Source organism: Periplaneta americana, chromosome 9 (genome assembly GCF_040183065.1).
Source record: "Periplaneta americana isolate PAMFEO1 chromosome 9, P.americana_PAMFEO1_priV1, whole genome shotgun sequence".
NCBI lineage: Eukaryota > Metazoa > Arthropoda > Insecta > Blattodea > Blattidae > Periplaneta > Periplaneta americana.
In genome coordinates, this window is record NC_091125.1 from 91766498 (window position 1) to 91783968 (window position 17471).

The following is a 17471-nucleotide window of genomic DNA, read 5'->3' on the forward strand; positions in this document are numbered from 1 at the left end:
GTCTGTAAAACAAAAGTACTAACACCTATTTCTTAGCCTAATATTGCAGTTGTGTTTTAAACGTTAATAACATAATAAAGAGTAAAGAAGGAATATTCACACAAATTCCATAATAACTACAACTATACTGTACTAAGTGAATTAAACACATCATTGATAAAAATAAGTGTTATCCCAAAGAAAGACACTGAATATGACATGATAAGTTGAAATTGATATTGATGGTATCTTTAGCCTTGTAAAAGTAATCAAAACAATATTATAGTACAAAGAAAAGTTGTCTAGGTATATGTTTTAACTGTAACTAATATTACATAATAAAACTCATATCGCATTATGCTTTTAGGTGATATTGGTGCGCAACTTTCTGTTACCAGAATATTAAATTATCTCGAAATCTGCTGAAGCTATAGAGCTGACGTTTTACCAACACATAGGCACATATCTTTTGTTTGTGATGTAACAGTATTTGCTTTGCTAATTCATTTCCTTACAAACATTTTCCATGCGAATATTTTCAAACATTTTAATACACATCTTCAGTAATATGTATTTACGATATATTAGATTTACGAAAACATTGTGTTAGTACCTGTAAGGCTACTAAACAAACGTCTGAAAATTTCACTTTTCTGTAAAAATTTTGAGAAAATAATCCTTTTGAATAAAAAAGCAAACTTGTGAAAAATGAACATTAAAATTAAAACATACATTCTTGCAATGCACTTACACTTCTCAGACAAATCTAAAAATTACCATGGATACAGTTTTAATAAGTTCTCTTCCCTTTATCCATTGAATCAGAGCTGGCCATCCCTGTATATAGCTCGACCAAGCGGCATATACTACCTCTTTCGTCTGTCTCTTTCCTTTCCGCTGTAAAGCGCTCAGGCTCTCCTGGGCTCTAAAGCGCGCGCTTGCTCCTATGGGCATCAGTTGACATCACTGTACTAGACTGTGGTATTACGTTAGATTGCATCATTCTAGTCAAACAGCACTCGGCCTGACGCCGCGGTCTAGTCCTGTTCGCGGCGGACTGATTGGGAGTTGTGTTTTTCCACAGAGTTCGCGGCGGATATCTCGTAAAAAATGGCCGATGAAACGGAAGCGTTATTTGAATTTGTGAGATAATATGTCCATTTATATGAAACGCAGCATCCAGACTATAAAAATGTGGCGAAAAAGTCAATCTTTAAAAACAATTGCACAGAAACTCCATCAGAGCAGAAAGTTATTATAGCTATTATATAATTACAGAATTCAAATTACTTTACAAAGGGTCTTTGATCAATGTAGTTAACCTCACAACTGTTCATAATTACCTATAGTTGAAATCATTACACACCTCGTCGTTCTCATTGAATAATCAAGACTATAATAAGTAGTCAACATGTAGAAGCCTATTATTGCAGAAAAAATTGTTCCGGCACCGGGAATCGAACTCAGGACGATACAAAGGAGGAGAGTTCGGACGGCATTCAGAGGCATTATTGTTTACGCACCGTAAAATAACTATTACCTTGCGATGGGACGATATGTTATTATGTTATCGTACTTAATTTATTTGGGCCGGATTTTAACCCGCAAACTTGGATCTACTAACGACTGTCGTAATCATTACCCATACATTCAATCATACTCAATCTAGAGGGCAGAACGTTAACTTCCATTCTGATGTTACGTAATCTAAGATAACTGAAATCGACCTAATTCTTTACCACACAACACTGAACTCGTCCGACAAAAATTTAATAGAAGTTATGAAGAAATGCGTTTCCAAACTGTGAAGTTATTACTGATAAAATAGTTATAATTCGGTGAGGATATAGGTTTTCCTGTCTTACCTGACGACGTGCTTATGGCGTTCCACCCAGTACTTGATGGCTGACCGTACCAGAAGCTCCTGTTTCTTCGTCAAGCCGTTTGGTCCCACGTTACCAGTATTGACGTTCGCCAATGTGCCAGTATTTAGCCGGAAATTCGAGAAGTCGTGTTGATTGCTGTATATAGCACGGATGCCGTCATCGCCTGAAATCCATATACGTTCATAGATTTGTAATCCGATATATTTTCACTTTCAAGTCTCAAAGAACTTAATTTACATTTACTTCAATTATCTGAATAATTATTACTGCCCTGTGATATGAATTAGTAATTTCATCTCCTCTCCGACGAAGATTAACTTTTGTTTTATTTGAAATTATTGCGTTTCATGAAAATTTATTTTAAACACATTAATAATGTTCTATTAACCTATTTAAAAGAGAAATATATACTATATATAGTATATATTTTTTTAAACGTTGTGAGAATAAAATTATATATATATATATATATATATATATATATATAATACTGGTTTCAAAATTTACTTATGCAACCTTACCCGACTGAAAAATCTCGTGGTGCATGCACATCACATCACCTAACCTGTTCAACATCTACGGGGAGAATTTAGTAAAGAGTTGTTTTCAGGACATGGGAGGCGTGATAGCAGGAGGAAGAAGAATAAAGTGCATAAGATTTGCTGAAGATATGGCGTTGTTAGCATTATACTGAACTAAGGGATATGCTGCTGGAGCTAAATGACAGCTGTGAGGAGTATGTGATGAAGATAAATGCAAACAACACAAAGATCATGGTCATAGCAAGAAGAATAAAGAAGATAAACGTACGAATCCTAAATGAGGCAGTAGAGCATGGGCAGCTTCAGATACTTGGGGTGTACTATAAGCAGTAACATGAGATGGTGCCAGGAAGTCAAAAGAAGCATAAGTATGCCAAATGAAGCTTTTAATAGAAAAAGAAGCGTCTTCTGCGGACCTCTGAAAAGAACTAACAAAGAGACTAATAAAGTTCTCTGTGGGGAGTGTGGCATTGTATGGGATACAAATATCGATATTACGACGAAGTGGAGAGAAGTAACTAGAAGCATTTTGAATGTGGATATGGAGAAGAATGAAGCGTGTGAAATGAGCAGATAGAATAAGGAATGAAGTTTTGTTGGAAAGAGTAGGTGAAGAAAGAATGATGCTGAAACTGATCAGGAAGAGAAAAATGAATTGACTGGGTCACTGGCTGAGAAGAAACTGCCTACTGAAAGATGCACTTGAAATAATGGTGAAGGGAAGAAACGTTCTTGGCAGAAGAAGATATCAGATTATAGATGACATTAAGATATATGGATCGTATGTAAAAAGAAATCTGGGTTTGCAGGAAAATACCTCTTCTTGGGCGGAATACTATGAATGAATGAAAATAGGGTGATTCATGAACATCGTGCAATATTCTAGGATTAGATTTAAATGAAATTATGTTTGTCTGCATAAAACGTTTTTGAAATTGTGAATTTTCAAAATTTGTCTTTTGCGATTTATACCAAACTGCTATTTAAAAAATTACTTTCAACATTATAGTACTCTTTTAATTTAAAGATAACAGTCATATTAACATTCCTTGCTCATTGGTTACAATATCTGTACTACAAGGGGAAGAAAATTATTTTTAAAATTTTCAAGAAATTTTCATTGATTTTTTTATTTTAAATTCTGTTAAATATAAATTAAAAATTGAGCTATAGTTTGTTTACTTTACTAAGAACAAGAGCCATGCAAAATTTCATGCAGTAATATAAATGTAATTGTGTACGATATGATTTAAACTAGCGGTCATCAAAACACTGCACGCTCGGGCTAGTGTCAATTACCCGCGGACAAGACACAGCCCTAGCGTGCAATCGTCGCTGCTGGCGGGTATGCTGTCTCTCTATTCCTTGTGCACGACGGAGCAGAGCTCCTTATCCTCCATGCACTCTACCCATTTCAGCGATTGCTGACGACCACTGAGTTAAATAGTTTGGGAAAATGAGCAATACAATGTCATATTGCTGGCTGATATTATGTTTTTGAAAGGCAGGACATTTTAATGCATAACTTTGTCAATTTTATAGATATAGGCCTATTCAAATTTCTTCACAGATATAAAGCTAAACGTTTATATTAAATTACTGTAAGAAAAATGTAAAATCAATTTTTTTTTTAATCTCGAAGATGCATGTTTGAGAAAATGAGCGATATAGATTGCTGACTGGTATAGTGTTTGCATGGATGAACATTTTAATGCATAATATAATTAATTTTATTGGTACCTCAAAATTTCTTTCAGTTATATAAAGCTAACAGTTCATATCAAATTTATAAGAAAAATGTAATTCCTTAATGTTGACTACAAAGACATAAACGGACTATAAACAGATTAAACCACCCATGACGACCCGCGACTTAACCTCATATATGTAGTATCAGCAGACTAATGAACTAATAATATTAGTGTATGTATTTTATAAGTTGTGTACTGTGCTCCATTATGTCGCATCCCGGTTTCCCCCACCCTTTTCTGCTGGCACCTCTGCAATGGCTAATGGCTAGGCCAGTCTTAGCTCTTTTCTGAAAACAATAAAATTGCTCTTCTGAACTGGAAGTCTACGTAATATTATACAGCTGTTTAAAATAATTTGAAGAAAAGGACCCTATAAGTAAGTAACTAAGTAAGTAAGTAGGTGAGTAAGTAAGTAAATGTCACGTAATTTCCTCCCCTTCGACGACCCTGCGACATAACCGCTCGGACGAACGGTAGAATGTCCGTGAAACAGAATTTAGTCATATTTATTTTGATGTACCGACGTACATATGATATTTCCATGCAGATATTCTGCTTTCTCAGATGATGAGAGATATGCGTAATAAATCACTTTGTGATTTAAAGACGGCGCCCATACCGTCGGACCCCGGCCAACCAGTCACTCATCTGAGTGCACCTCTACACATATATGGACTTCGGTCCTGCGTGCATAGACATCTATGACGTAGTGCAGAGGGCGGCCACCAGAGGGAACCCAAGAGATGGAGCTTAATCTGAGACGATTCTCAACGGTGTCGGGATTGTATCCGGCGTGGCTTAGTGGTTAAAGCATCAGCACGGAGAGCTGAAAACCCGGGTTCAAATCCCGGCGCCGGAGAGAATTTTTCTCCGTTCCATCTCTCTCTCATCATCTGAGAATTTAGTCAGTTAACGAAATAGTTTTCATGAGTGTAATAATATTAGGTAATATTATGTTCATAAAACTTGTCCCAGATGTCATTTAACTACAAATCAGCGGTGACCAGAACTCGAATGGCAGTGATTACACGCGAGAGACAGTCTATTAAGTAAGGAGTCGGAGGAGAGGTACTTGGAATGAAAACTACAACCAGTGGTGGTTCGTGCACTAACATTGAGTTCTTCATCAACCCGCTAATAAAAATCGCAAGCTTTGCTGTATCAGTAATGTCACTACTGTCATGAAGAACCAATAAAATATATATATACAAATTCTCTTGCTTTTTTAAATATTCCTCAATGAACACAATCAGAAATCTCCTGAATTCTCTTCTGGATATTTAGTCGAGAAATCCGCAGTTTTTACAAAATTAATTAACAACTTTCATTGGACAAATTATTTCAGCCACCTTGATGATTACGCTTTTAAAAAACTCTCCTCCATTGGCAGGCATAAAAGAATGAGCTATTTCGTTCGGCACTAGATGGCTGGCTTCCATTTATTCATGTAATCTTTCTCTTCATGATGATGATTTACGGCTGATTTCAGTTCTGGGAGTTTAATAGCTCGTGTCATTACTACATTAGCACGTAATATTCAATCAGTTTTTCTATATTATTATTATTATTATTATTATTATTATTATTATTATTATTATTATTATTATTATTGTTGTCCACACTTGTGGAGTAATGGTCAGCGCGTCTGGCTGCGAAACCAGGTGGCCTGGGTTCGAATCCCGGTCGAGGCAAGTTATCTGGTTGAGGTTTTTACCGGGATTTCCCTCAACCCAATATGAGCAAATGCTGGGTAACTTTCGGTGTCGGACCCCGGACTCATTTCACCGGTATTATCACCTTCATATCACCTAGATGTTGATACAGCGTCGTAAAATAACCCAATAAAATAAAAAATTATATTATTATTATTACTACTACTACTACTACTTCAGCTACTGATAATGTCATCAGTATTGTTATTAGTATTACCATTATTATTATTACTATTATTATTATTATTATTATTATTATTATTATTATTATTAAATCAATAAGTAGTAAATAACTGGTAATAATCATTTAAAGATTAAAAAAAATAAAATGGAGATATAGCGTAGTCTAGTAATTATTTTATCCTTCAAGGGAAGATGTAGGCGTGTATATTCAGGCACGTATATAAGAAATATGGTAACACTTGCTGATAAATAATAATAGTAATAATAATAATAATAGTAATAATAATAACAACAATACCTTTAATGCCTGTATATTCAGCGTAATGCCCTGTAATGTCGCTTCTATAATTATACTACTATTAATTGAACCGTTGAGCAAAACAACATATTAAATTTTCTCCGACAGAACAACGAATAAATCCTCTTTACATTCTGTACGAAACCTTGTTTCAGCTAGAGACAGAAGGTTTGTAGAGCGACATGGTACCGACACTGCTTACAGAGAGCAATGTACAGGAAATTCCCCTTACCAGTATGAATGTCTTTGATTAAACGATATAATCACGGTACCCAGTTTGGTCACCGCTGAACTACATTGATCTTCATAAGCATACGCGTGTACCTGTAGCCGCAGGGTTGTTGGTATTGGCGCTGACTGCACGGAAGAGCTCCGCGGAGTGAGGCACTACGGTGTCCAGAGAAGCGCTCAGCTCCATGAGAGGTTTCATGATCTCTTTGAGGTGAATCAACTGCTCGCAGGTGTAGATCAGCCAGCAGCAGAACATCGTGTCCATCAGCATGGCGTGCAGTAGAGCCAGGAACAGCCAGATCAGCTGAATACAATAGACAATACTCAATTATTTATTCAATCCTTGGCAGAATTAATTCCTTCAATTCATCAGTGTTTTGGAAAAAGTCGTACATATCAATTCACAACTGTTTTCAGCAAAAATTAATAACCTTACATCATTGTTATGAACAAAATCATTTTTCAGGGAATTTATTTGGGAAAATGAATTCCCTCAACTCATTGTTTCTGAATAAAATTTATTACTGAAATTCGTGGTAATAGGTGAATGATTTCCTAATGCAATGTTAATTTTTGACAACATTAAGGCTATGGATCTGTGAAATTTATAACTTCTACAGTTGTAGACTAATAACTGTAACTTTTACTACATATTTCTCACAATGTATACATGGCATACACAAATTTTCACTTTTATATTCAAATTAATTTACTTATAATTAAGTTGTGTTGTTTTCTTTTATACTGAATTTTAATTGTTCCAATTTTCAAAGCTCGCATGATTTTTCTTAAAATTTATATCTAATTTATTCCCAGATAGATGTAATGTAAAATATGACACACGGTTTTCATATTTTTCCAGTTACTTTCTGAGAAAAGAAAATATATACCCTTTTAGTTGTTCTTTTTTCAGTATGTTAAAACTTATCACATCCTCAACATACGGTGATTATCTTAAATACCAGAAGAAAACACACGTGTCAGTTTACATCACATGTTTTTGTAGACTTTTGTGTAAAATTTTACTAGGATTGGAGAAAAACTGCATTCATTAGAGCATTTTGAATGTTACAAAAAGTTGAATATTGGAAAATCGAGAAAACGAGTATCAGAGTACAGCGTGTATGATAATATATATTATAAACATCCTCCCTTTCTATACAGGTCTACCACATATTTTCTTAAACAAATAAAAACTCAGTACAGAAACAGAAATACAAATTAATTTTCAATTAATCGTTAAAAGTAAGTCCTAGATCAATTTTTGTGATTTTATTCGGTTTATGATAGGTTTACTTAAAGAGCAACGATTTGTGTTGAAACCCTACATGTAACATTTCTCTAGCTCTTATAAATAGACAGAGTACCGTAAACTGGGGTAAAGAGGATCACATGTGGTAAAGTGGATCATATGTGTATTGCTTAGATAAGTCAGCGCCACATGGATCACACATGCAAAGAAAACCTTTCTTCTATAAATGCTACTAAAAATAGTTTTCTTTGCATGTGTGATCCATGTGGCGCTGACTTATCTAACAATACACATATGATCCAATTTACCACATGTGATCGATCCTCTTTACCCTAGTTTACGGTACAATTTTCCCTTCGAATCTCAATTAAAATGATTCAAGGTATATGGATTTACTATAAGGTAGAGCCACTCGGCAATTTCCGCTAGCAGACGAACTCGTGACGTCACTTCGGAAGCTCGTTATCCACGGGATGCATTATGGCCTCCAACACCGAAGTATTTGTAACAAGTTATCGCACAAAATTCTTTTAAACGACAATTTGTTTTTTGTTTAACTTTTATTTGTGAGGAAAAATGTACCACTCACAAAAGGAAACTATATTAAGCGTGTCTTATCCCTATGTGTTACAAGTAATTTCATCTTCTAAACTGGAGAAGAGTTCGTACGAAATAACATTTTTGTATCAGAAAATATAGTTACCCTTCATAAGAAATGTTCGTTATTAAATAGAACAATTACATAGTGAATGCTAATAATTTCCTAACATAATAACAATGACAGAAAACATAACACATTAATAAATATTATTAGAACATACAGAAATAATAAAGCCATGGGTAGGCCTAATTATTTCTGATAGTAGGCCTATGCATTTTAATTAATATAGGCACATAATTTTTCCATATATATTACTATATCATTAGTCCTATATTTTCAAATACTCGTTATAATACACATTAAGCTGATTATTAACATAACTCACTTAAAGCTATAAACTATATTAAATGTTACAAACATATTATGCTTGACATCTTTGGACCTAGATTGGCTCTAGAACCCTTTCAGCCTCATTTAAAATTACCATGACTCCACGGGGTGAAGTCGGTTGGAGAATAAAGCTAGCCACCTCATGCCATTCATTGACTATGAATATGTGAAGTTGTGAACACTTTATTATGTTTGAAAATAGGCTGCATATTTTCAAACACAATAATCATTAAGTAGGTATTTATATCACATACCTTTTTCCTCCTCCCTGAAGATTGGAATGAATTCTTCTCTCTTGTCAGCGCCTAGCAGAAGCTTGCCATTTACGTGCCTTCTTTCTTTGTAGTTCCGCTGCTCTTGCAGTCTTCGCTGCCGTATTCAGTGAACGAATGCGGATAAACGTCCTTGTTCTTGTATATATTTTAATTATTAATGGATGTACATGTGGAAACTTCTGTGCGAGAATGTTACACATGCCCTTAATGACGTTGCAGCAGTTTAATTTATCACCATGCACTCCTACAAACACTACTTCAAACTGTTTCACTGTGCATAGCCATTCATCTGATGGTTTGAGCAGACCTCCTCGAGACAGTTTTTCAATCCAGCCCTGATGTACCGGCAATGCATCTGGTGTAACACTAATTAATTGGCCTGTAGGATCCCCTAATGATCTATCTACTTCACGACAGCGAAAAGCAATATAGCCAGCCAAATATCGTAGACCTTCGCTGGAAAATTCAGAAACATTTTGTATGACTCTTGCTTCAGGAAGGTTTTCAACAGTAATTTCTGAAATTTCAGAATCATTTTCTATCATTGCCAATGCCTCTGTCATGTCTGGTAGAAGTCCTGCAAAAAGGTTAGAAGTAAGATAATCAATTGTATCTGCTTCTAGTTCAACAGTTGAGGAATTGAACGAAATGTCTGAAATGTTGCGACTCATTATAAGCAGCCTCAAACGGTTTTTAAATTCTACTGGAAGGGGATGGTCGTAAGTGCGTCCCAATGCTCTTATTTGAGAGAAAAGATTTTCAAGGCAGTCTTGGTTCAGTCTAGCAGTTAAGATGTAGCTTAGCCCATACAATTTTCTGAGGTCAGAAAAACAACCTAATAAAGATCTAATGGACATTATAAAACCTTTCTGAAAAGGAAGCAGTGAAGTGTTCTTGCCAACTCTCATTTTTTCACACATGGTATGAAATGTCCTTAGGATATTCTCTTGGTCTTTAAAATGTATGCCAAAACCACTTGCAATGGGAATTTGTTCACTGTCCGGAATCCTAGAATTGAAAATATCAAAAACATCATTAACAAGTTTGAAATATTCTGATGCTTCATGTTCATTTGGCAAGAGGTAACTAATGGCTTTTGCAACGTGATTTGAAAATAATTCACATGCAGGACGGACACGCTGTCGGTCTCTACCTGATACCATTAGATGGTTATATTTCAGTTTCGGGCAGATTTTTATTTCACCTCCATCCATAGATAAAATATTCTCAATAATGGTTTTGTTAATTATCTTCCCACTGGGTAAAGTAAAACCATCGTAAATGAAGTGGTTTCTCAATAATTTTATTATGTGTGGCACATCTTGGAAAACCCATATGCGCTTGGTGTCATCACTGGGGTTATCAAAACAACTTTTCTTGTGATCTACTTCCAAATCCTTCCAGACTCTCTTGTTTTTCCCACCCATGTCACTTACAACTCCCACAATAACAACACCCACCTTTTGCACTTCTAAAATGATTTCTTTTAGCAGTGATCCTGTCATTGTAACGTCAAAATCAAAAAATATTGGCTGCTTCCAATTACTGCATAGCGCTCGAACCATTACGACTTGTGCCTGGCTGTGGGGCCCATAAACTTTATCCTCATCTTGGTCATAGCACACTCTTGCATCCACATTCATTTCATCAAAACTCAGGATACATAAAAGTTCATTTTTTGTTAAATGCTTGCATTGAGTTTGCATCATAAATAAAACATCACTTAATATGCCAGGCCTGCACTTAAAGGAATTGGAAACCCAGCGCCTTAGAGTTGACAGTGATGGTAAGGGGATTCCTACACTTTGCCTTAAATATATGTAGCATTTCCTCGATATTGAGCGGAGTGTCAAGGCTCTGCTTATATCTTCTCTTGTCCATTTTGGCTTCTTTTTTGTCACCAACAAGTTCTTGATCTGGTTTTCTGTAAAAATTTTTCTCAAAACAATGGAAACTCTCTTTTTTACCTTTGCATTAATTCTGTTCTCAAGTTGCTGTATATGTTTACTTTTCCTGCTCAGAGCCAAGGTCAGTGACTTATTTTTAAGTTTTAACTTATTCATTTCAGTCTGCATTTGTTTATTATCTTTCTCTAATTTGTCTAACCGTGCTTTCAAATGTCTTTCTGAGTCACTAGTGCTATCTGTAATTGTACCAACATCAAACTTCTTCTTCTTGGGTGATAGTGTCTTCAATCTCTCAAGCCCTCGCTTTCTTGAATGTCGATTAATCTGCCTTGTCTGTCTGTCACTTACCGTAATTTGTGGTGACTCTGGCTGGTGTGAAGATGAAGCCTCTATATTCATCTTGTTTGGTCTTGAATCGATGTCCAGATGCAATGAAGGAACTGCAGAAATTTTAAGCATCTTTTTAGGTTTAATGTTCAAGAGCTCGGCTTTCAGGTCCCTCTCATAATCTGCTGGTAGAAAATGAACACTACACACGGTGGCATTTTTAATGTTGATTTTGTCTTTCCTTCTGCACGCATGAATCCATTGCTTACAAACACTGTCATCCTTGGGAAAGGTGTGGTAAATCAAATCTGAACCTTTAGTCTTACGATTATAATTTTTACACGAAAACACTGCGCAACCGGGCATGGTAAATAATGCAATATGTTTTTAGGCACAAAATATTTACAATAAACTAATTAACTTAATACCACGTGGGCTAACTTAAATACATAACCTATATACTACGATTATAAAACACGTGAAAGCCCGAATTAACAATAGTAACTGCTATAAATATAATTCAGTTCATTATAACACATTTTTATTTGGAAATATTCCACTATGAGTGCAGATTTGTCACATTTAGGGCACACGTAACCAGAATCACTGCTAGAAAACAACTTATAGCTTGCTTTTAATTCATACTGCCAATTGTTTAGCTTCCTCGGTGACGTCATGCGTCAACTGTCTAAAATTTACGTGTCTGCGCATAGCCGTATGAGCACCCCCTGAAAATGATTGTTGAGAATGAGATGTACACCGTGTTTAGCATTTTCAGTCCTAGGTCTAGGTAGCATGTGAAAAGGCTCCAACATAGCAGTGAGTTTTCGTCAATAATATAATATTCTAAGAAGATTAACACAGCCAATTTCTAAGGGTTTCCACACAATATCATACGCAGAAAATTACGCACCAAGTAAAAACAATGGATGAACAATCCAGGTAAGTATATGCTTTTTCTAGTAGCAGTGGTGTTCTTTTATGTAACCAAACCACAGTATAGAGAACATACAGTAAAGACACCTAGGCCATTTTGTGTGAACAAATTCTGAGTGCGCATGTCACGAAACCGGGTGTATTATCTGGATCCTCCACCAGATGGATCTCCATCTACGACAGGCTGGTATAATTTAATATTAACTGAAAACATTCATTACTCATCTTTTAACAATTTTAAAGACATGAGGCAAAGGAATGGCAATATAACCATAATAATAATTACTTCCGTATGCAATCATCATGAAAATATTCACTAATTGACGCTAACGTTCAAGTCACTGTTTGAGGATTATGTTGGTAAATTGATCAAAGTACAACATAATGCATCATGGCGTCCGTTGCGGTGAAGTGCGAACATGAACGTCAACAATGGATATAAGTATTTTGATTTCCTAGCGACATAATACTAATGATAGGTAATATACATACAAGATTATTCGTATTACTGACCAATAAAATAAATAAATAAATATTTTACTAATATTTTGATAGTGGTTTGATACTAGCGACATAGTTGGATTGATTGAGAACTAGAAATTACTGAGCTTGAATTTAGTACCAACAACATCAAAGGTGCCGACAAGAGTCGTCCCTACTGATTCTTCTTATACTGTGACCAAACGATGTAATACATTCTAATACAGTAGTTCAATAATTCTTGCTATAGTCGCGACGCTGTTATTCCCGGCGTGACTCCTCCTCTTTGCTTACGATTTAGTAAGTGAAGGCTCTATAAAGTCTAGGTAGGTAGTATCGTTCGCCATTTTTGTTCTTTCGTTGCCGAGCTACCATACGAGGAATCTATTTGCCACACTGTTAAACATTATCATGTCGTAGCTCCTATGATAATAAATCAAACGCACTGTAATTCAGCAAATAATTGAGCGGCAAATAACGTCTTCGTGTGCTTTCTGCGAACGCCAACGAAAGAGCCAAAATGGCGGGCGATTATATTAAGTATTTATCGAGCCTTAAGAAATGAATAACGTCTTTCTCAGCGAATCACAAGACGCACACGTTTAAATGTAGCCGCCCTGCAACGCGATTGGCTGCCGGAAATTAGAGCGACGGGATTTTAACATATTTTTTAAATGAAACCTTGATGGTGAAGTAATAAATTGAGATATCTTTGAAACGTTGATGCCGAATCAGGTAATAGAAAGAAAGAAAGAAAGAAAGAAAGTAAGAAACTAATTTTAATATCAAAGAAAGAACTATTTGTGAACTTAAATGTCACACTTCAAGGGTGTTTCATACGCATTTTGCTGCTGCAAGGATAAATCATGGTAGTGAAGTTTTTAAACTGATATTGAATGCCCACAAACAAGACGAAGGCCATGGTTATAGGAAGAAAACTAAAGAAGGTAAACTTTCGAATTCGCAATGAGCAGTGGAACAAGTGGACAGCTTCAAATACTATAAACAGTAATATGAGCTACTACTAGCAATGGTCAAGGAAGCTTTTACTAGAAAAAGGAACATCTTCTGCAGACCTCTGGAAAAATAACTAAGGAAGAGACTAGTGAAGTGCTTTGTGTGGAGTGTGGTACTGTACGAGACAGAAACTTGAACTTTACGACAAAGTCAAGAGAAGCGACTAGAAACATTTGAAATGTGGATATGGAGAAAAACGGAGCGTGTGAAATGGACGGATAGAATTTGAAATTAAACTGTTATAAAAAGAGTGGGTGAAAAAAGAATAATGCTAAAACTGGCCAGGAAGAGAAAAAGACACTGACTGGGATACTGATTAAGGAGAAACTGCATACCGTCATTAGGGGTTACTTTGATATTGGGGGCTACTTTGATAACCACTTCGATCGATTACTAAAATCGAATTCACGCGAAAGATATCAGAATGTGGCCAGCTTTGGAACTCGTGTTGGCAGTTCTGTTAAACTAGTTATGAGATAGCGACGGTTATATATAAATGCTACATGTAGATTTTTTTTATTTTATTGGGTTATTTTATGACGCTTTATCAACGTCTAGGTTATTTAGCGTCTGAATGATATGAAAGTGATAATTCCGGTGAAATGAGTCCGGGGTCCAGCACCGAAAGTTACCCAGCACATGCTCGTATTGGGTTGAGGGAAAACCCCGGAAAAAGCCTCAACCAGGTAACTTGTCCCGACCGGGATTCGAACCCGGGCAACCTGGTTTCGCACCAGACGCGCTGACCGTTACTTCACAGGTGTGGACATGTTGTAGAGGAGAAATTAAATATTTTGTGGTTTATAAAGTGAATGAGGATTTCTGATACCTGCAAAACTTTGAAGCTACACAAGTGAGCGTACTTATAAATGAATATTCAATTCTATTTTCAAATAAAGTTGTTCTTTGGCATTTAAAATGTTGCTTGTCGTTCACTTGAATGTTGCGGTATGCACACCAGTTACGTTGAAGAGTCACGGGGTAACTTTGATAGAGAGGATGGGGCTAAATTGATAATCTAGTCAAACATTTAAAATTACATTTATATTGTTTTAGACGTTATCGTTGTCCGTCCAGAGCTACTATGGTGCGAGATTATAAAAAGGAACCAGGTTCTCGCCAGTACAACAATTTTTCAGATTCTTCAGAGGAGCCTGGCGAAATATTTTGATGGAGTGGAAAGAGAAAATCCTCGATTTTCAACTGTACGAAGGCTAATTTTCCAAGCTTGTTGAAGAAAGCATTGATCTACATGGATAAGAAAAAGTTACAGACACATAATAATAAACAATCATTTCCCGGAGATACAGAAAAGTCTGAAATAAAACACATTTTGATAAAACAGTTCCTTTTCTGCGGGAATTTGTCCTTACAATAAGAAAGGAGTCCTCAAAAAATTCCGGAGCCTGTAGAAGCTGTTGAACAACAGGTTGAGAGTTGCCTCATGGCATTTGTTCAAGAACACTGATTTGGGAATTCTAGAATTCTCTATGATGAGAAAAAAGAGACGACTCAATGTTGAATCAGGGAAGAGTATGGTTACTGCGTCTACTTCAAACAACAAATGCAGCAGTGATGACGAAGAGCCTCAGGTGATTTGTGTAAATAGGCAGGTCAAAGTTTCAGGCCTCAAAATTCCAGAAGATGCTAACATATGAAATAGAATCAGAAAACCCAAAAACAGGAAAATTCATCCTTGCTAAATTTCTTTATAGTAAAGATAAGAAAATCTTCACACGTCTTTGAAATTGTGGACATGGCATCAAATGGGATAGTGATTCATGGTCTCAAAAGAACTCATGAGAGTGAAACAAAATTTAAGCCAATTGACAGAACATTTCTACTATTTCAATGCAACACATCATCACGATTTTACCTTCTTCGGTCGCAGAACTAACTGACAATTCCATGATTTAGGCCTATGTCTTCCCTATTGTTCTTGAATTCAAGTAAATTCTAGTTTTGTTTCCATTATTTTTATGAAAAATTGATTTAGTTTGTAGTCTAGATTAATTATTTATGAGATTCGTAATGTTTTGGTAGAACAAATTTGATTTCAACAATTTATATAATTTTCTATGTCTATTATAATGTACAATGAGCCTTTGTACTTTACTTGCAAATGAAATACTAATGTGGTATTTGAAATGTCCTTTAAATATAATTTCATTTGCTTAATTTGCCCTGATTCACCTCTATAATAGCAAATCCCACAACTTTAGTTTGACTCTATTATGTCATCTTCGGGTTACTACGGAAATCTGGCTTTAAATAATGGTATATCAAAGTAGCCCCCATCACAGTTTAGCTTTGATAGTATGGTCTTCATTTTTTTCACGGGTACAAATCAACACATTTATTTTCTTAGAAATAGGATAGCAAGTTAAAGACAATCTGATATCTACATATTTTTTATATGTTAAAATACTAAAAAATTAAACTGTAACCATAAAAAATGTAAGTTAAATCTATCAAAGTAGCCCCACTTGACGATACTTAAGGATGCATTGGAAGGAATAGTGAACGGGAGGAAAGCTCGGAGCAGAAGAGGTATCAAATAATACACAACATTAAGATACATGGATCATATGCGTAGACTAAGAGGAATGAGGAAAATAGGAAAGATTGTAGAATGCTGGGTTTGCAGTGAAAGACTATGAATGAATGAGCGAAATGAATGCTCGTATCATGCACATTCACAATAAAATGCCTAGATTCTAAAATGAAGTACAATATATATTACATGTACCACAATTTTCCCAACCAAAACTTCAGTTACACTTTAGACACATCTCAAATCTACGTCTGTAAGAAGAACTTTTAAATGAATGAATGAATGAATGAATGAATGAATGAATGAATGAATGAATGAATGAATGAATGAATGAATGAATGAATGAATGAATGAAGGGAGGGAGGAGAGAAGGGACGAACGAGAAAGTCAGAAGAAAAACAATATAAAGGTATGTGATCGCGAGTCCTTGTAAGGGAATTTGGGGCTGCGGAGAAGAACCTACGTCAGCTCCAAGCTGTTTGGTCACTTGTCTGACTCCGTTCTTCAGCGTTGCTTAGAAAGAACTTAAGATAAAGTTTTAAGTAAACAAATCCGAATATGAATATAAACTAATGGATACGGTATAAGGGAGAGGAGAAATTTCGTAGAACACAAACCACACTGCAGCTGTACAACAGCAAGGCAGGGTCACCGAAAGTGTTAAAAGCCTGGGCAGAGCGAGTGGCGAGAGGTGAACGTCGCTATCTCCGCTAGACAAGGAGTCCGGGCCTTTCGGATAAGCGAGTTACATTAAACAGGTCACATTTAAATGGAAAAGAAAAACTTGTGGCGAGAGTTGATTTAGCTGTCTATAAGAGAATCTTTTCTAAATTCTACACATCATTAAAGGATACCAAAAGAAGAGTTAATGCTGAAGAAACTGTGTGAGCCAGCGTTTCGCAAACTTTTTTGAAGTGGGGACCACTTTTTAAAGTCAGAACTGCTCCGCGGACCACCTTACTCTTGTTCCCTTCGAAAGCAAATTTATCATTTTCGTAGCATATTTTAATACCAATAGGCCTATATTTAGGCTATATTTTAAAATTGAATTAAGGTTCGGTACTTTGGTCTTCTTTATGAATTCGGGTGGTCCCTGGCTGGGTTACAGGCGCGGCGCCAGATGTGCAGGAAAAAGATGTCGAGAAATACC

At 35.8% G+C, this 17471-nt stretch overlaps 1 protein-coding gene and 1 non-coding gene across 4 annotated transcripts in view; one reads left to right on the forward strand and one right to left on the reverse strand.

Annotated features, from left to right (window-relative positions):
• Orco (odorant receptor co-receptor) overlaps positions 1-17471 on the reverse strand; it is a 93240-nt gene that overhangs the window by 52018 nt on the left and 23751 nt on the right. For all 3 annotated transcript variants that reach the window (XM_069835281.1, XM_069835279.1, XM_069835278.1), the window contains exons 3-4: positions 6676-6886; positions 1845-2028 (exon numbers count right to left, since the gene is read on the reverse strand). In XM_069835281.1, the coding sequence (XP_069691382.1) occupies positions 1845-2028; positions 6676-6886 (395 nt within the window). The remainder of the gene's footprint in view (positions 1-1844; positions 2029-6675; positions 6887-17471) is intronic.
• Positions 4946-5017, forward strand: TRNAS-GGA (transfer RNA serine (anticodon GGA)). The gene has a single exon. It is a non-coding gene; the product is annotated as a tRNA-Ser (tRNA).